The sequence below is a fragment of the Pleuronectes platessa genome, chromosome 23, assembly GCF_947347685.1.
Source record: "Pleuronectes platessa chromosome 23, fPlePla1.1, whole genome shotgun sequence".
NCBI lineage: Eukaryota > Metazoa > Chordata > Actinopteri > Pleuronectiformes > Pleuronectidae > Pleuronectes > Pleuronectes platessa.
In genome coordinates, this window is record NC_070648.1 from 2,232,572 (window position 1) to 2,253,783 (window position 21,212).

Below are 21,212 nucleotides of genomic sequence, written 5' to 3' on the forward strand. Positions count from 1 at the left end.
ACGGACCGATCGCACAGGACGCCACTTTCAGTAATTCCTCCTCCGCCTGATTCTGATGTGGAGAAGCCGCAGATCTAAAAAAAGACACAAACAACCGGCTGGTGACGCAAAAGTCTCAGTTCAGCAGAATGTGGATGTGAATCACTGAGGATCACACAATCACGACTCAGCAGATTTCTACAATCGTTGGTGGGAAGAGGAAACATGAGTCAAATAAAAACCTGAGGAACTTCATCACGTTTAATAAAAGAGAATAAATACAATGTAGAGGTGAAGACATGTTTTAAAGGTAAGGCTAAGAGTAGGGTTAATGTTAAGTTTAAAGTTAAGGGTGAGGTTAAGGTGATAGTTAAGGGTTTAAGATAATTTGAGATATTAGAGTGAAGGTTAAGGGGTAAAGGTTAAGTGTAAGGGTTAGTTTATAGTTAAGTAGTAGTTATGGTTTAGAGTGAGTCTCCAGGAAATTAATGTAAGTCAGAGTGATGTCTCCTGACTTCATGAAGATGTGTGCGTGTGTGTGTGTGTGTGTGTGTGTGTGTGTGTGTGTGTGTGTGTGTGTGTGTGTGAGTGTGTGTTCACTTCCTCTGTCCCACTAAGCTCCAAAGCCTAAGCTAAACACCTCAGTCGTAAAAGGTCACCACAGGGTCGGAGGAAATTGAAAATACGTTGGCAAGCAAAACTCACACGCATCATCTCGTGTGCACACACACACACACACACAGAGGCACACACACAGACACACACACAGACACACACAGAGTCTCCGCTCAGGCAAACGGAGGTATGGAAGTGTGAGTGTGTGTGTTTAGGTAGTGTTAAAAGCTTAAATGGACATAGCAGAGGAATGTAAAGATAAGGCGTCTTTGCTTATACAAAGGGACACACTCAAACACACACACACACACACACACACAGCTGTAATTATCTAACTACGGCACATAACCGGGATAAGTGCGTCCAAATCTTTCTGTTCTCGACCTGGAATGAAAACGCTGAAGTCTGACACATTACACAAGAGGTCGTGACCTTGTAATGGAGTGGATGAGGAGGATTTGTGTGTGTGTGTGTGTGTGTGTGTGTGTGTGTGTGTGTGTGTGTGTGTGTGTGTCGTTCCCTTCGCCTCGATCTGTTGAATCAACGTTTGTGAATCAGCTTCATCATCAAATCCACTCGCTGACGTTTTTCTTTTCCTTCAATAAATATCCTCTGACTCACTTCTTAATTAAAACAACTTTTTGAAAGTCCACTCAAATCTAAACATAAACATAGAAACAAACATTTGATTATATAAAACTCGATGTTGGATCATTTATATTTCGACAAGTTTTACAAATATTTTTAAATCAGTTTTCACAGAACAATGTCATTGCAGGACGTAAACAAGAAGAAGTAATACTATAAATTGTGTGTAACTTTTTTGTATACACTCTTCTGCATTGTGTATTGTATACATCGGCTAACGTTGTTCTTATGAGAATAGTTTGAGACCTAAAGTAAAAACCTCGGTTAGAAGAAGACGTGTTCTGAGCTGAGATCAAACTGTGGCGCTGTCCGTGGTGCTGACTCGCCCTCCTGACCCACCTGAAGTGAGTTTCTGTGTCGCGGGTTTGAAAACGCTGTGACCTCACTTCCTGTTCCTGTCGCGTCTCGACAGTGAAACACACTCTGCTGCTTTTCTTCTACTTTTCTTTACATAATCGCTGAGTCAGCTCATGGAAACTCGTCTGTGGACACATTGTTCTTTAAGGCTGTTTTTCTGGAGGATTTACGTGCAGTGCATTACACACAGGACCGTAATCCATGAGTCACTTGTTTGTTTGCTGAGGTCACACATACCTCAAATATACACACTCTCACAATATACACGTTTGAGTCAGTTTGGGACTTTTTCAGCTGTTTGTTAGTTTGTCGGCAGAATGACGCTAAAAAAAAACTTCATAGATTTCCACAAAACTTCTTTGGACACTGATTTGGATCTGGAGGAAAAATTAGTAAAGATCTCTAACTTCCAGTTTTCAAGTTTTTACATAAACAGGGACGACAAACTTCAATTTCATAGACACATGAAAGAAAACTGCAGGTCCTGAGGAAGATCATGTTTTATGATGAGAGCTCTGGAGCAGAGACCAAATGGATCTAGAGGTGAGATGGTTTTTCTGTGTGTCTATTGTGGAGGAAGATTCACATTAAGATAGAATATAAAAGAATAAAAAGCACATATTGTACAAAGCTAAACAGAATAATTATGTGACTAATGACAGAGGAAGCAGTCATTGGCCTGCCCCTTCACAATAAAAGACAAGAGAACCAACACTACACTTAGATTTCCGCCCAAAATCAAGATCCATAATCTGTTTTGAAAAAGACAAAGTTCTAACTGAATTTGTGAACCTGCTGTTTCCCATCATAAGAAAACACAGAACGTTGCACATGAGCGTTTATATGACTCATCTCATCACGTGCACTAATCTTTCACAAAGAAATAACAAACCGCTGAATTCACAAGAATAATTCTATCTTTCTTTTCAAAATCCCTCTCTCTCTGTCCGGCTGGCATGTGATTCTCCTCCGCTAGGCGGCAGCATTGAGCCGCTGTCAGAGAACGAGTGTGAAACACTGCGGAGGAGAGGAGGAGAAAAGAGAGAGAGAGAGAGAGAGAGAGAGAGAGAGAGTTCTCCTTTGTCGTTTGAGGGAATAAAGGGATGAGAGGAGGAGGAGAGGAAGGAGGGAAAGAGAGAAAAGAGGAAGAAAAGAGGAGATGAATGAGAAAATAAATTAAGTTGAGGATTTCATTCACACTCATCTGCTGTGTGTGTGTGTGTGTGTGTGTGTGTGTGTGTGTGTGTGTGTGTGTGTGTGTGTGTGTTACATAACAGCCTCTAATAAACCCACAACACAATAAGAGGACCTAATTGAAGCCACTCAGTTCTTTTGATCTGATCGTTTTCTGCAGAAAATAGACAGAGGGAATGATGGGTAGATGAGAGGTGCATGATAGTGATGATGAAGGATCATCACTGGGAGATGTGGGCGACATCAGATTATAGATAAATGATGTAATACACACACAGGGAGAGAGAGAGAGAGAGAGAGAGAGAGAGTCAAAGGTGGAGATGATAAAGGGCTAATCCGTAAATTAAATAACTTATTAAACTAATTCAACTGAATCCAAGTGAAACAAGTTTAACTCTAATCTGTGCGTAAAGGGGCGTGTTGAATTGACCCACGTGATTAGTAGCTCACAAGTTGGGATATTAATTGATTGATTGATTGATTGATTTGGTCCTAATGTCTCTACGAAGTAAGTGAAGTTACGTCCCCACGTGTGCGCGCAACGTAGTTTTTCGTCTGCAGGTGATTAGTTTAAAGAGCGCGCACGTAGACAGAAGTCATAAAAGTAACTGCGAGCCGTGTTCCTCGACACGCACACACACTCGCTCGCTCAAACACGTACACACACACACACAACCTCTCTCTCTCTCCATGCTGGCGCGCTGCCAGCTCCAGCACGCTCCAAGCCTCCTCTCCTCTTGCGCCGCTTGCCGCTCACTTTACACCACCACCCCTTCTCCTGAGAGGAGAGAGGGAGAGGAGAGAGAGGAGAGAGGGGAGGGAGGATAAGGGAGGATAAGGGAGGAGGGAGGGAGGGAGCGAGAGGGAGAGAGGGAGGGAGGAAGAAGAGGGGTTCCTCCAGGAGCAAGAAAGAGGTGGAGCAGAGGGGAGGGATGGAGGGAGGAAGGAGAGGAGGAGGGATGGAGGGAGGAAGGGGGGAGGGAGAGGGGAGGGGAGTCTCTCGGCCGACGCTGGGGTGAGGTGGGGTGGGGTGGGAGGGCTGGAGGGGGGCGACGGGAGCCCTTGGCCGCCTATTCGCCTTCCAGTTGCCTCCGCACTATATAAACACTCATTGGTGCCTCTGGCTGGACGCGCACACACACACTCTTTACGCACGCACTAACACACACACACGCACACACACATACTGGAGTGTATGGGCAGCCAGCAGAGAGAGAGCAAGAGAGAGAGAGAGAGAGCCGCTCAGAAACAGAAAGGTACACAGAGAAAAGAGTGGACGACAGAAAGTAAGAGAAGGAGAAGAAGGACGGAGGCTCCTGAGCATCTCTCTGCACGCGCACCTTTCCACTCCTGCACGGATCTTAAAAACTTCTCCTCACTTTCCTCGACTTTCCTCCACAGAGATTAAAACTTCTGCAATTCAACTTTGATTTTGATTTTGCTGTTTTTTGGGGAGTTTGAGAGAGACGCGAATCCTGGAAGAGTTTTCGTTCACTTTTCAATCTCTCTCTCTTTCTTTTCTTCTAAGAAAGTCTTTCCACTTCATCCCTCGAGAAGTTTTCACAAACTTTAGTCCTCATCAGCTCCAGGACTCGACTTTTTCCACGTGTCCCGGCGTTTTGACATAAACGTGCGTTTCATCACCTCGAGGGTTTGACACGAGTCTCCTAGTTCCAGACTTCTTCTTCATCTTTAGGTCCCTGACCCACAACCGAGACCAAACATGAGATTCCAAACACCAGGACAGTCCCGAGCCTCGAGAGACTCCAGATCCTTAAAGCATTAAAACCAGTGGTTGTGTTTCTCCACTCCGCACGAGCTGAGGTGTGATCCTGCAGCTCCGGGGCCGCGCTGCTCACCTGTGGCTCATCCACAGCTCAGGCGACACGTTCCTCTTCACCCTTTACGCACAGAAACGCCACTTTGTGACTGTTTCGTTACAAACTGGAGCTCCAGTGCGTCTGAAGGAGAAAACACCCTCAGTTCATTCATTCTGAGAAACACACAGCCGCTTCTTGTGACTTCCAGAGCGCGTTGGAGCGCGTGAAGGAGCGCTGCGCTTTTACGCACCAAAAAACAAACAAACTTTTAAGCGTCCAACTTTTTTTAAATTGTCCCGAGGATCCTGATCTTTTTTCAGAAATAGGAAAAGCTTCCTGCAGCTTTGTGAGCAGACGTCCCGAGCTCCAGAGAGACGCGCCGGGCTTCTCCATCACGATGCTGTTCGACAGCTTCGACCTCGTGTCGGCTCTGGCCACCCTGGCCGCCTGCCTGGTGTCCATGGCCCTGCTCCTCGCCGTGTCGCAGCAGCTGTGGCAGCTCAGATGGACGGCGACGCGGGATAAAAACTGCAAGCTGCCCATGCCGAAGGGATCCATGGGCTTCCCCTTCATCGGAGAGACCTGCCACTGGCTCCTGCAGGTAAGCGCTGCCCGGGGCGGGGAGGGGGACTCCGGGTCAGGGTGGAACTTTATCTGAGTCTGATGGACTCAGTCTTATACGCTCCTTTAATTTATTAACTTTCCAAACTATTTTTTTTATGATTTATTGTACTTATTTTGTGGCGTTAACACTCTGAGTTCATTCATTACTTCTTCATGGCTTCTCTGTGTGCGCTGCTTTAACGGAACTCCGTCTGAAATATCAAGTTTCTGAGGAGGTGGTGCGCAATGGCACAGAGAGATATTATTGATATTGAGTCCTAGAGAGAATTTGAACTATTAATATGAAACTTTTTACACATTTCCCAACATAAACTGATCCATATCCCTCCGCTCCACAAACTAAACACATTCTAAACTTTCTCTTTTATGCCTTTATTGGATTTGGATTTTAAAAAGTCATGATGCGCAAAGTTCATTCTGCTCATATCACAAGTCAGATGTTCGCTGTTCTTTAGAGCACGAGTCTTTAGTGAAGTTAGAACTGTCTCATCCTCACTTTGCGCGTCTGTGGTGGCTCCAGTCCGCGCCACGCACACACACACACACACACACACACACACTCTCACACAGGCGCGTTTATCAAAGACTTTCCCTTCACTTTTGATTAGTTTAACGCGTCCCAATCTCTCCAGATTCTCTCACTGTGGCCGCGTCAGGCGATCAGATCACTTTTCTTTCCCTTTCTCTCGGGAGCGCGTCGGGTCAGCAGATCGCGGCGCGGCGGGGTCGAGCTGCAGTCAGGCTGATAGGGTATCTCTCATATCTGATACGGTGGCACTGGGTGGCGGCGGGTTCCTCTGAGGCGAATATAAATCCAGCACAGAGCTTCGACATTACAGGAACCACACGTGCGCGCCTCTCGCTCCTGGGTTTGGATGAACTTTACGCATGGACGCGAGGGTTTGTGCGTAAAGCGGTGAAGGGTTAAGTTGAGGGTAAAGTGCACAACTCGGATTCTGCTCATCTTCACCCTCCACCTCCTTCTTCTCCTCCTGATTCTCTCCCTGCGGCTTCATCTTGGCTGCGTCCAGAAAACACGCACCCAGCGCTGCGCGTCTCACAAATAATTCAATAACACGATTCCCCCCCCCCCCCGGCTGTTGACTGACAGGCGCTTTCAGAATAAAGCGGGAGTATCCTGTGACACGATGAGTAACTTTTTTTCATGAAGGGATATAAATCATTTATTCGAGAGATGCTTCACTTTTGAGCCAAAACCTGTTGAACTGATCCATCGCTCGCTCCTGATCCGCGAGGAGGATGAAGTTCACTGGTCGCTCACGCGCAGGAGGAGGCGTGAAAGTGTGTTTGGAGAGTTTGTATCAGCTGAGGGAGGAAAGTGGCTGCAGCTCCTGAGCAGCGCGGACTGACGGCTCCCAGGAGCAGAGAGGACCAGGGGGCTGGAGGACACCCGACGAATGGAGAGAGAGAGGGAGAGAGAGAGAGGGGGAGGGATGGGGGTGGGGTCGAGGGGGAGGGGGAAAGGTGGGCGGTGGTGAAGCTGGAGCCTGACGAGCAGAGGCACGTTGGCCGCGTGCGGGGCTTGAACTCGCGGTGCTCCTCTCCGTTACATCTGACACCGCGCGAGACGCGTTCCAGGAATGCAACCGAGGACCGGGGCCAAGTGTATGGCGCGTGGGGGCGGAGGCGGTGTCAGTCAGACGGAGAAATAAAGAGTCTCTGCTTATGAGGAACAAATGTCCCCACGAGCTGAGTGGAGACACCGCAGCACGAGGAGCTCTGATTGGTTCATCCCTCAATTAAAGGATCACAGGTTTGGTGTCACGTTGTAAATTAGGGACTAAAGAATTCTGTCGTACGTCGTGATGAAAATTAATGAAACACTTCATTTGATTCCCATGGAAATATTATGGTTGTGTTACTAGCAGCATCAGCACCTTCAGGCACAGTACTCCACAGCATAGTACTCCACAGTACTCCACAGTACTACAGTTATCCTCACTGATTCAAACATGATATCATCGGAGGTGAAGACTGCAGCTGCTTCCTCTTCTATCGTTTAATTCTGTCTCTACTTCCTGTGATTGGTCCAAAAAGTCCAAACTCTCCAAAAAAGTGTTTTCACTCTTCAAACCAACAGAACCCTGGTTCAGTTTGATCCAGACCCAGAACACCTCTCCTGGTCCGAGGAACATTTCACACCCGTTGTTTTGGTTCAGACTGAACTAAGAAAATCTGAAGTTCTGAACCAAACAAGCTGTGAAAGCCTCCTCAGATCAAATCAAGACCTCGACCCGAAGCTGATTTCAGCTGTCGCAGGAGAAAGAAATGAAAAACAGAAGAGTGGCAGAGATACAGAGCTGCAGCCTGATCATCTGTGGGAAAGTGACACAGACAGAGACGCAGATCTGAGGCCAGCAGATGCTGTTTAATGTCTCAGCTCGTGGTCGCTCGTCTGCTGCGGAGAGAAGCTTCAGATCTGCTCGGAGACGATTCGTCTTCTTTGAGGGAAAAGTTAATGAATGTGTCAAACAGAAATGAAGCGAGAGTTGTGTTGGGTTTTTAAAGCAAAATGGTTTTGATGAAGAACAAACTGCGGACTTCACTTCACAAGACTGACTGTTGATCAGTTGAAACACCATGACAATGGATAGAGACAATTCAGTTTAGCGATAAAAGTCAAAAATCCACATTCTTTTGTCTGTATGATTATTTTTGGCCACTTGGGGGCGATGGAAAACATCACTGACAGATCATCATTCGTTTCTATTGGCCAAAAGTAGCTTATTTACACATCCAGCATCATGATGATGATCCTCTGAGGATGATAAGCCCTGTATTTGCTGTCTTTTAGCTCCACGTTTGGTCTCCACCATGACCTGACGGACACATCTTGTTGTGTAGCTGCTTTGTAACTGCGTCTGTTGTGTTGCTGAGCAGCTTTTCATTCATTGTAAACATCTGGAAGTCGACGCAACGAGAGGCGTGAGACTAAACTGTCTACACAGCTCAACAGATCCGATTTTGACGATATGATAATTTTCTGATGGTTAATCGCAACAGGCAACAACCGATATGTGATTTCAAATGAATAATATCTAAACACAGGGGATTTGTGTGTTTCTTTGAGATGCATGAGGCAACTGTAGCTGCATCGAATTTCTTTGGAAACAGAATTTGCAAGAAACTGCCAAAAAAATCAAATTTTTTCTCGAGCGCCTTGTTCACGTTTCATTATTCGTGTTTACCTCTTTTTGCTTTCACCCACTCTCCTCGTCTCCCTTTAACATGACATCTCCTCCAGATTCCCTGCATAAACACACACTTTCACCCCACATGTGTGTGTGTACATACAGTATATTTTTACCTCCACACACACGGCGGCAGCGGGCTTTTTGCGACGGGTCCATTTTAAAGCGATCTGCAGTTAGAAATAGTTCTGAGGTCGCTCTGCCAAAGACCTGTCTGCTCCCATTAGAAGCTGAAGCTTTCAGAGGTGACGGTGCCAAGCAGGAGCGCTACACACACACACACAGAGACACACACACAAACACACCCGTCCATGGAGTCAGGAACTACATGGTGCAGAGTTTTGTGTATACCGAATTTGATCACACAAGCGTTACCCACGCAGACTCATTGAAGCTACAGTACACATGCACATACAGGTGTTCCCACAATATGCCGTGCATATGAACTCTGAGGTTATACACAACGTTTTGATGCCTAACTTCATTAAAAATACACACGATTAACGCAGAACAATATTAACGTAGGAAGCTTTGATGAGAATTATTACTCACGGTTATGTTCTCAGGGCTCTGCGCATGTCCTACGAATTTTTTTTGAACAAACTATCGGAAGAAAACTCATTTTAGAAAAATATACATTTGTGTTTGTTTCAATGTTTCTTGGGGGTAATTCACGTAAAGTCAATATCTTTTGTTTCTATTTCTCATATATTTCCTGTTATACTACAATAAAAATAGAAATCGCATTATATAAAATACATGGATGGAGATTTGTCGGATGTAGAAACATGATTGTTCCAAAAAGTAGAAAGGACAAACAAAGTGAAAGGAAATGAGTGAAATGTGGATTTTAAGTCACTAACACTGGTCACTGAAGTAACGTGACAGGAATTCTGGGTAATGAACTCTGTCACCTTCTCAGACTTTTCCTCTTTTGGCCACTTGGGGTCGCCAGAGTGCACCATCCTCACGCAAGATTGTTAAACTCATTATCTTGTCAAGATGAAAATGGAAAAAATTTGAAAAACAGTGCGTATGTTTGAAATATTGAGCGCTAAGGATTCTGGGAGATAAAGTTCTCCCGACTTCCAATAAATTCGGTTATCGGTCAGTCGCGGGCGCCACCGAGCCGAGTTTCCTCCGCTTGACGGAATCGATATGGACACGCGGTCTCAAGACGTCCGCTGATGCTGTTCCCAGTCCACCAGAGAAATCTATCTGCTCCTCTATGGTTTCTCCTGGTCGGGTGTTGATAGCTCACACTCAAACACACAATGACAGATACACAACTATGCTACGCTATTCACGCAAACACACACGCACACAAGCAGACAGGCCAGACTGAATCTGGGTCAGACCAGAGGAAATGAAGACATGGCACTGAGACGCAGGACGGTACAGTGTGTTTGTGTGACTCCAGTTTGTAAAAGACTGAACCTGGAGACACACAAACACACACACACACAGACACTCAGACACACACAGGATGTCTATGCAGAAGGTGTGAATGTCTCTTGCTTTAATGATTCGTCAAATTGAGCTTTTAGCAGGTCGACAAACTTTGGCATCAACTCACACTGTAGACACACACACACTACACACACACACAGACACACACTAATGCGTTGTCCTCCTGTCTGCCAGCCTGTCCTCTCGTCTCTGTCTGTTCTGCAGTGATGAAGTGAAAATGATGGTGGGCAGAGTAATAACAGTCCTGCAAACCAAACACTCTCTCATCACACACGGTGATGACAGCTCTCTCTCGCTCGCTCTCTCTCTCTCTCTCTCTCGCTCTCTCTCTCTCTCTCCCTCCCCCTCCCCCCCCCTCTCTCTCTCTCCACTTCTTCTTCTACACCTGTCCCACTTTCTACTTCTTCTTCTTCTTCTTCTCGTCGCACATTTTACAACCGACATACTCTGGCAGTGAAGAGTTGACCTCAGGTAATTATTTCTATACTTAGGATCCTTTGATCTCTTCTCTGTGCACGTCCTTTAAGTACAGTCGTGTATTTACGAGAACCTTTCATTTGCAATTTTCATAACCTTGCAAAATGAAAGTTTTGTGGTAGATACATTAGCGGTAGAAAGTTTCTTTTTGCATTTAAAGCACATTCATTAAAGCGGAACATATGGAATCTCTATTTTTGTCACCAGTCAGGCATCAAACCTGATATATTAATTATTTCAGCTCACATCTGATTGGTTTGAAAACACAATGCACATTGTTTACATTGTTAACTTGTCAAATTGTAGTTTACAGTTTTATAAAGCTCGGGGGGGGGGGGGGGGGGGGGGACACACCAAACTGTGAAAATAATCAGAGTAACACGTTTTCTGCTCTGATTTTTAAAACTCGAATTTCACCATGGGAAAGTTTCACCTAAAAACACTTGGTCCATGTCCCAGCTGCTAACATGGAGGAGTTATTGATCTACACTGCAGCCAGCCACCAGGGGGCGATTAGGATGAATTGGCTTCACTTCGTAGTCACTCTGTAATTACGCTCTATGAGATAACGTAGAATTACGAGAGTTAGCAACATTATCTATTTCTACCACGTCTTTTTGCTTCTACAGCTAGCTCTGGTTAGCGTTAGCATCTCGTCACCGTAGCCTCAGATGACGTGTAACAACCGCCTGTATCCTAAACTCGACGATGGCAAAAGCTACTGGCGAGCGACCCCCCCCCCCCCCCTCCCCCGCGGCTGAGAAAAAACGTACACCATCGTTTTACGCTGCAGCGGTTTGTCAGATTAAAGACGGCCGAGCGTCGGAAGGAAGGGGGGGGTGGGGGGGAGACCCTGGAGTTTTTAAAGCACATGTGGGATCTCTCTGTGTTTCAGGCGGATTGTTCCTTTAACCAGCTCAGACAGAGCAGGGATTGTACGGCCTGGTGGCTTCATCTATACTAGGTTCCATTACTGTGGTCCAGCCCGCTGTGTGCTGCATAGCTGCGGTTACACAGTCCCGACACACACACACACACAGAGACAGACACACACACACGCGGTAAATGGAAAGACTTTGTAGACGCACACAGACACATATAACATGCAGCAGACGCACACATATAGAGTTTGTAGCAGTGCACAGAAGTTTGTGAGCTCACATGGATCAAGTTACGATCCTGATTAACTCTTTCTTTCTCTCTCGCTTTCTTGTGGCCGGGATCTGGCAAGTGTGTTTTTGTTGGGTGAGAGATACATAGTTCATTGGGCGGGCAACAAGGGGCAGCCCCTCTATGTGTGTGTGTGTGTCTGTGTGTGTGTAGCGGTGTTAACATTCAAGGCAGGACCCTTGAACCTCTGAGGACTCTTCTTCTTTGTTCCGTCTCTTCTTGCTCATCGCTCTCGGTCAGATTTAATTTATTGATAGAAAATAAAGTGCTTCGAAAAGGAGAAGAAGATTTTTTTACCTTTTACGTCCTGCTCCTGCTACTTCGTCTGTCGCCATCGTTTTTTTATGGCTCCTTTCATCTATCTCGTCTTTTCTCCTCCATCTCCTCCCTCCGACATCTTATCTTCTCACTTTCACACGATCAGAAATTATGAATATTAAGTTTGAGGTTTGAAGCTGTGTCGCAAAAACATCCAGGAACGAGCAGGGGCAGATCGTACTGGGTGGACAGGGTGGTCCGCCCCCCCGATCCACTACATATATACATTTATAACCACAGTGCTTTCTGTGCGACCCCTGGCGAGGGTGTTAATCGCAAGGATAACGTTTTTTTTTCATAGAAGCATCCCTCCATGCCTCTTCTTATTTCCCTCCATCCTTCTAGTCCTCCTCCTCCTCCTCTTCCTCCTCTTGTTCCGATTAGCAGGAGGTACTGGCAGCCGTCTCTCTTGCCCCTTCATTCACCCCGGGAACACACTGCTCCCTCGTCCAGGACTCCTGTCCTGGGCCGAGAACAGAGCCCTCTGCTAAAAGACAGAGTTGTGTAACGGCTCAAAGCTCAAGGTTGAAGTTACGCTTTCGTTTTTTCTTACTGTCAACACGTCGCACGAAATCGAAAACCAGCAATAATCCAACCATTAAACACGTAATGGGACCGGGGACTGGTCGACTGCATTGATCAGCCTCGACACCACGTCTACGATCACTGCTGAAGAGACTCTGGCTCCAATGGCAGCGTTCGAATCATATTTTTTTTAAAAGAGGCCCAAAAATCTCTGTCAACATCTGGCCAATGTAATTTTGTATTGGTTTGTATGTTTGTTTTCATATATTTCCATGTGTATATTTATTTTTTAGTTTATATTCTGGAAATTACACATATTTCTTAGGTTTATACGCAAGCTAGCTTTCTTTCCATTTGTCATATAAGCTGCTGGATGTATATATCCGTCTACTTAACTGTCTTCAATATCGTTTCCAACTGTCCTATCACAACGTATTTTATCTTATCAATCGTATCCATCTATCTAAGGACTATTTTCACCTGTGGATTAATAAACATTTGCATCTTTTAGTGAGAATCTAAAGCAACAGGACATTGCCTTCAGGATTATAAAGAAACAACAGTGAGTCTCTGTGGAGCAGAGGAACAACAAAAAAGACTAAATCATTTGTTGACAATAAGAAAATGATTGAATATCACCACACAAGTGTTTGTGTTGAGTGTGAATCTGCTAGTTGGTGATTGTGTGTGTGTGTGTGTGTGTTTGTGTGTGTGTGTCAGGGTATTAGCTGGGGTCCCGGGGTGAGTGCTTAGAGAGTTTTGAACAACCATAATCTCCCTTTCTATAATGTCCTCGGGTCAGGGGCCAACCCTCTCTCTCTCCGTCTCTCCCGCTCTCTCTCCCTCTCTCTCTATTCTCTCCGTTTCTTGGCTGAACCATCCGAAGCCCTTTCTCGTTAATCCGTCCTTTTTTTTTTTTTCAAAGCCATCTCTCCGCCTCCTCCGCCACGCTCTGCGCTCGCTTTCCCCCGCTCGGTCTCTGGCTCCTTCGATCCTTCACACTTTCTCCTCCTCGGTCCCTCGATACCATTCTCCATCTCTCTTCCCCCCCCTCCTTCTCTTTCCTTCTCTCCTTTCCTTCCCCTCCTTCCTGTCCTTCCCTCTTCTTGCCCTCCCTCTCATTCCTCCTCTTTCTCCTGCTCTCTCCGTCTCTCTGATGTGGTGGCGTGACCGCAAAGGGACGGGGTCCATTGTCAAGTCGAGGACCTGTCGCACCATTCAAACACACAATCAGACACACACACACAGACACACACACTGGTTCCTTGGTATCTCTGGCAGCGGCTGAATGACTGACAGCTGAAAAGAAAGAAGGAATTCCCTCACAGCCTTTGACCTTGTTTCCTCTCTTTCGTTCCTCTTCTCCACTGACGCCGCTTTTCATTTAAATAAAACTTTATTTAACTTCCTGGAGAACTTCACCTCCACAATCATCAGTTTATTATTTTATTATATTTTATTATATTCTGTTCTCTTCTTCCTGTATTTGGTTCATTTCGAGACGAGGTTTGAGTTTCCTACGTTAACATTCAACCGACCAACCGACCAATGAGCTTCTTGTAACTTCTCCTTTGTTTTTAAGGGACCTGTTGGGCGAGTGAGCTCCACTGAGTGATATGCTAGTTCCTGTCAGGCCTCCACTTAGCATCACCCCAATATTTTCATAGTTTTAAAGCTGCTCTGAATTTAAACTCTCTCTCCTCCACACACACACACAGACACACACACGTGCACACACACACACAGTCCCCCCAGAGCTTGCCGGTGTGTGTGTGTGTGTGTGTGCGTCGGTGGAGCCGCGGCGTTGATCTGAGTAAACATAATTAGCCGTGTTTTTTTGTCTTGCCCTAATAAAAGAGTCATTTGTTGGACATTTCCACTGCGCTACAAAGAGGACATTTATAAGCCCGGGCCCAGGTTCGCCCCCAGGCCAACCCCAACAGAACAGACGGGGTATTTTTAGCATGGTCGACACGCTAGCTAGCTCTGCTCGGACAGTGTGTGTGTGTGTGTGTGAGAGAGAGAGAAGTGTGTGTTTGTGGAGAGACAGAAAGAACAAGCGAGACAGAGATTTTTGAGGATTTTCTGTGATTGTGTAGACGTTGGTCAGGGACTTTGAGTGTGTGAATGTGCAGTGAAACGTTGTGTGTGTGTGTGTGTGTGTGTGTTTGGATGCATGTGTGGAAAAAACCTCGACAAACCCTCCCCCACCTCCCCCGCCCTCTCTCTCACCCCTTTATTGAGGTTCTTGTGAAATATCTGATAAATCTCTGTTCAGAAAAATATAAAAGAGACTCTGTAGGAACTGAAGACGTGCGTTACAAGTGCCACCCTGTGCAGACGCTAGACACACACACACACACACACACAGACACACACACACTGAAGTGAGAGCTCTGTACTTAAGGAACGATCTCTTCTATCCACATGACCTTTGACCCTGACGTGTCCTGAGTTAACCAAGAGTCTGATCTTGCAGCCGAGCACTGATTTACATCTGATATGATAACAAGCCGGTTCAGCTGCGTCACTGCCGACCTCATTGTGGACGATCGGCCGCGGGAATGTGTTTTACAAAGTGAGTCGAGTGTAGTTGTGCGTTTGCTGTGACAAACCGGATCAGAAGTGAGGACTTGTGACGTAGTTTGAAGGTTTCTTCCCGTCGGCCGTGAATTTCCTGCTTCGAGTTTGACTTGGTGCTCGGAGAAAGAACACGAATGAGGACGTGTATTTAAAACTTTAATCATAAACTTCTTAAAGGTCAAGATGTAAACAAATTTAGTGTTTCATTATCAATTTGCAGATTTGCAGAGGCTTATGTCATATTGTTGAAACAGAGACGGAAAAAACTAAACAAATCTCTGTAATTTATAAATTATTTCATAAGAAATTATATAAAATACAATAGCAATTTATAATAATATAATAATATAAATTTAAATGAGATTAACAGTTACGCGTTATAAATATTTAAGATTTATTGTTTCATAAAGTGATTTACAAAACGCACAAACTTCCCACACAAGCTTAACGACAAACCAGCGAGTCCTGCTTCACACGTGTGTTATTACAATGTTCAAATGATATCCACACATCTGCAGCTACCGACTCCACACACACACACACACACACACACACACACACACACACACACACACACACACACACACACACACACACACACACACACACACACACACACACACACAGACACAGACACACACACACACACACGTCAGGTTTGGCACCTCCGCAGCCGCCTTGTGCGTCTCTTAGTCGCTAGGTCACATGTCCACAAGAAGAAAAAAGCTTGAAGACTTTCTGCCCTCCATCATTAAGAGAAACCTCTTTATGGTTTTCAGCTCACATCAGAGTTTGTCGCCTGTGATGTTGTGGTGGCAATTTTGGTTAGAGTTTTTTTTTGTGTGCGAAAACCGAGCGAGTGTTTACGGTGAAGGAAAGTGTGTTACAGTGTTCTGCAATCAGTGTGAAGCTGTGACGCCTGCGTCTCGCCGGCGACGTCTACGAGTGCTTGTGTGTCTGTGTGTGTGTGTGTGTGTGTGTGTGTGTGTGTGCGCCGTGGTCCCGTATGTGGTTATGTACGTGTTCTTCTGCAAGAGAAGTGTGGCGTCATTACATCACAACTTTTCCATGATCACTCTGTGTGTCTGTGTGTGTGTGTCTGTGTGCGTGTGTTTTTGCCAGGGGTGTACACTTCTCACCTTTTAAGCTAAATGTCATCCAGACCACACCTCTCAGCACGCACATGCACACACACAGACAGACACACACACACAATGCTGTGTTCATGCAGGGAGCATGACAGATGAAAACTTTGTGTGTGTGTGTCTGTGAAAAGAAGATGGACAGAATGGAAAGAGATACACACATGGTGTACTTACCTCACCACATACACACACACACCAAAGAAAGTACACAATCGACCCAATCTGATGCTCTATCGCGGGAGTGTGAAAGGGAGCCTTGTCTGGCTGCCTGAGGAACTCCCTTCAAAATGTGTGTGTGTGTTTGTGTGTGTGTGTGTGTGTGTGTGTGTGTGTGTTTGTGTGTGTGTGTCTGCAGGCCTGCTAGGCAGACATACTAAACCACTCTACATCCATGTGGCAGCAAAATGTAGCTTGGAAAACAACCCCACTCTAACACACACATACACACACACATACACACACACCCCGAGGGCTCCAGAGGCCAGCCGGCGACCTGGTGTGTGTGTTAATGTGTGTCTGTGTGTGTGTGTGTGTGTGTGTGTGTGTGTTTGCATGCCACAGTAAAAAGAGGAAGTGTACAGGAGCTGTGAAAACAGTCCGGGTCAACAGTTTGTGTCCAGACGACCAAACAGGGAGAGAAGAAGAAAACTGAAATCAGCTCAAACGGAATCGGAGAAATAACCACGACTGTGTTTTACGACCACGCGAGCAGGACCACAATGCATTGCAGCGACATGTGCATCTCGTAGAAAAACACTGAAATCTACTAAAACACACGTTGCAGACAAAGTAATGTCGACACCTCAGGGAGAAAAAGCTCCAAACATCTTAAGTAGCGCGGTGCTACAAAGGTGTGTGGGCGGGGGGGGTGCGAGGGGGGGGGGGGTGCTAATTAGCAGCATTTTTACATCTATAAAAGGCGTCTGGCAATCAGGAGTTTTCAAAGCGGCATCAAGCAGCGAGCGGAGGTCGAGGCAGCTGCGCTCGATTAGAGTCGAGTTCACACGGAGAGAAACTTTAAGATGTGAGGGAACGAGGGAGGAAGAGATGAGCGGCTACTGACGAGAGCCGAGCTGCTACTGACCTGGGGTCTGTTGTTGTTTGTAGTTGGAAAAGGTGTTTTGTTGAACTGCTGCTGATGATTGAACGCAGATTAAAATGTGATCTTTCACGTTTTGCTGCCACAAACCTGGATAACGCTACACAACGCCCGAGAGAACTACCGTTTCACAACATGTTGTCGTTATAACTACACAACTAAAACACAAGCATTGGCAAAGGTCGTGGCTAGGGTCAATCAAAGGATAATTGAAAGTTGGAGATGGGAACCAAACTTTGGTCTAAACTCATAAAAAGGTTCAATATCTCAAACCGTGACGTGAGGAATCCTCCATAAGGACGAAGGTGAACCCGGGTCGGACAGAGCACCTACCTCTACAGTCACGTGTCCTTCAGAGTTGACGTCTGTCTCGTGGACTCATGAAGCTTAGATGTTGTGTTTGTCTTCACACTGTAAGACACGAAGAGACAGAAGGACGACGTCAAAGATAAACAACAATCAAATATTACTGCTTATATTATTAAAATCAATAGTTTGATATGAAGAGAGGGAATGTAAACAGAGCTTCTGCTTCATCTGCAGGTTTAAACTCCTCCTTCTTTCTAACAGTTGTTGGCAAACGGAGAAACTTTCTGATTTGAGCGTATTAAAGGTTTCAGGGCTTCACAGCAGGACGTTAATCACAGTTTGAACCAGAGACACACACACACAGAGAGAGACACACACACAGAGAGAGATACGCACACACACAGAGACACTGCGAGAGGTGTGTTTCAAACAGGAAACAAACTACGTGCTAAAATTAGCCGCTGAAAGGACTCATACTGTATAAAACTGAAAACACACATATGCTTAGCTGGCACACAAACACACACACACACACACACACAAACACACGGTGATGTGCTCACAAAAGATCAGAGGAAATATATCTTTCTCTTACATAAATGTCAGACCAAACATTTTTTTTACAGCACCCAATAGCACGGCTCCTCTGGCCCGTGTGTTTACACATGTTACCCGTGTGTGTGTGTCTGTGTGTGTGCCTCACAGTCGTACATATCTCTTTCCCCAGGAGTAAACTGGGGTCAAACCAGTTAGTGTTGTCACGGCAATTTGCAGTTAGGCCCCTGCGTGTTTGTTTGCTTTCCACATTTATTTTTATAGGTTTTATGAATTTGGAGTGTGTATGTTTGTGTGTGTGCGTGTGTGTGTGTGTGTGAGAGAGAACATGCCTGACCACATACGGCCTCTGAGTGTGTTAATGCGTACATGCATGTGTGCGTTTACTGTATGCACAAGTCTGCGAGTGTGTGCTGGCACATGAGTAATGTGTTTGTCTTCAGGACTTGGTGTGTATCTGTGTGCATGTGTGACCGTGCACGTGTGAGTGTGCACGTGTGAGTGTGCACGTGTGAGTGTGCATGTGTGACCGTGCACGTGTGAGTGTGCACGTGTGAGTGTGCATGTGTGTGTAGATCGCAGTACGCTGCCCTCGGGCTGATATATATTCTTTTCACTCAAACAGCCCATTTACAGTTCTGGGGTCGGCTCCCTCTCGCTCTGCCGTGACCCGGACCGTTTAGAGGTCAGCGTCAAAGCTGAACTCAGGTCAGCTCGCTAACTGACTCCAGCTCCGGTCCTCTGGGGCTCTGCTGACAGCCGGGCGGCTCAGACTCCGGGGCGGGGAGCGAGCCGGGCTGCCGGCCTCCTCTGGCTGCTGCAGGAGGGAGAAGGTGAAATGTGGGGAGAACGTTTGGTCAAATCTCGAAGCCTGAGAAGCCGATTTTTTGAATATTTGCACCTGGAGGCTCGTTGTTGTGATGCTTCAGGGACGTAAAGGCTCATAATCTGATTTCTAATGCGTAGAACAGCATTAAAAAGGTCATTAACTTTGAACTCTGAGCTTCTGAAAGTGTCCAGTTGTTCCACAGTCCAATGAATCTGTTAGTTGAGGATATTTATAAAAAGGTATTTGAAGTGGTGGCGGCTAAAAACAGGGATGACCCGAGTCCGAGGCAGAGGAAATCCTGGTGGAACCACATGAAGAGCTTCTTTCATTCGTCTGTTTGGATCAGAGATTTCATTCCCTGGTAAATGTTTGGAGAACCTTTAACCTCCGTCACCGAGGGGCCGGCGCTCGGGTCGGAGCTCCTGCCGCCGTCGCGTCCTCCGAGGGCGACTTAAATCACTCTTCATTGAATTAACCTGATGTTCACCGGCTTCTTGAACATCTGCCCTGCATCGCTTCTCCTTCAGTTTACTCTGCTGCTCCGAAAAAAAACCAGAAACATCAGTAGCAGGAGTGAGGGGGGGGGGGTGGGGGGACTAGTCAGAAATGCTCTGTTTGGGCCCCAAACCACAGAGAGAAGAAATACTTACTCTGAGCTTTTAGGTTTGAAGATCAAAGCGCGAGTCAAGGTCAGAATCCTCGAGGCTCAAATTAATGGCGAGCATAAAAATCAGTCGTAAGAATCGCTCCGACCGGGAGGAGGAACATTTTAGAGGTTCAGGAGCTTTTTCTGCTTGCGTCTGCAAAAAAAAAGAACCATCTGCATCTTCAGGGCTTCTCTCGTGGAAGTGAACGTCCCTCAGGTTTTACACAGGTCGCTTTAAATTCAATTAGGCTGCATCAACAGATGAGTGACGGGGATCTCCGTCAACTGGAGGAGTGTTTGGGTATTTCCTCAAACTAATGTTTTCTCACACCCTCTCCGGCTCGGCCCCGACCACGAAGGGAAACTCCAACATCAGCAGTTTTTTTTGGGGTCGAGGGTTTTTCTTCTACCGAACATCGTTTAAAACAACTTTCATCCAAAGGGAATTCCAGGTTTAAAGTTTCACGTGTATTTCAGAAGCCTCTTGTTGTATCCTCGAGATGGATTGACTTATGAAAGTAGCTTGATACCTTTATGTTTCCCTGCCTTCTTCAATATGAATCTTCTTAAAAATGAAATGTACGAAGAAAACACTGGTTGATTGTTGATTTGTTGATATTTGACTGATGATCCATGATCCAACACCCCCTCTCCCCCCCCCCCTGTCCCCTCTCTGTCCGTCCCTCCAGGGTTCGGGCTTCCACGCGTCCCGGAGACAGAAATACGGCAACGTGTTCAAGACCCACCTCCTGGGCCGGCCCCTGATCCGGGTGACGGGCGCCGACAACATCCGCAAGGTTCTGATGGGCGAGCACACGCTGGTGACGGTGGACTGGCCCCAGAGCACGTCCACGCTGCTGGGACCCAACTCGCTGGCCAACAGCATCGGGGACATCCACCGGAAGAGGAGGAAGGTCGGTACACACATGCATGGAGGCATCTACACAAAACTGTGTGTGCGATGAGGAAGATGTGTGATACAAACATCGAGCTGAAGCTCAGGACAAAACAAATTGACTGAATTACAACATTCACACATCCATTTTCCTCTCTCACTCACTTTCTCTCTTTTCGCTCCCTCTCTCCTCCGTCCATCCTCTCGCTTCCCCTCCTTTTCTCTCTCTCTCTCTCTGACTTTTCAGTGCCAGGACCATTTCAGGTAATCAGCCACTTACCTCTCCCTCCGATTATCCTCTTATCCCCCAGGCACATACCTTCCTCTCTCTCTCTCTCCCTCTCTCCCTCTCCAACAAACACACATGTATACACACAAACACACACAAATGGCTCAGGATGAGAAGAACAAAGCAGGGTCTGGTGTCTTTCTCCTGTAAATCAAGTGTCTCGTTCTCTCTCTCCGGATCCACCACTGCACGGGGGGGAGGAAGGGATGGGGGGAGGGGGATAACGTGGGGGAGGAAAGGGGGGGGGGGGGGAGATCTTCGGAGGTGGGGTCGGGTTTCGTTGCCCCGTTGCCCCAGGATGGCGAGGGGTTGGCTGGGTCTAATCTGGGCTCTGATCCTCTCTGCGCTCCCCGGAGACCCCCGGCACTAACCTCATGTAATGACCCCTGATTATGGAAGGCTGCCTCCGACACGGCACAAAGAGGGGCTTTCTGTGGGGGCCCGACACACACA

At 46.5% G+C, this 21,212-nt stretch overlaps 1 protein-coding gene across 2 annotated transcripts in view; it reads left to right on the top strand.

Moving 5' to 3' along the window:
- The first annotated feature begins 3,853 nt into the window (after positions 1 to 3,853).
- The window catches only part of LOC128429770 (cytochrome P450 26B1), a 30,511-nt gene continuing 13,152 nt past the window's right edge, over positions 3,854 to 21,212 (top strand). Inside the window, exons 1-2 of one of the 2 annotated variants that reach the window (XM_053415553.1) lie at positions 3,854 to 5,214; positions 20,265 to 20,489. In XM_053415553.1, coding sequence (XP_053271528.1) covers positions 5,011 to 5,214; positions 20,265 to 20,489 — 429 coding nt within the window. In that variant the 5' untranslated portion in view covers positions 3,854 to 5,010. The remainder of the gene's footprint in view (positions 5,215 to 20,264; positions 20,490 to 21,212) is intronic. The other variant, XM_053415554.1, reaches the window with a different exon arrangement.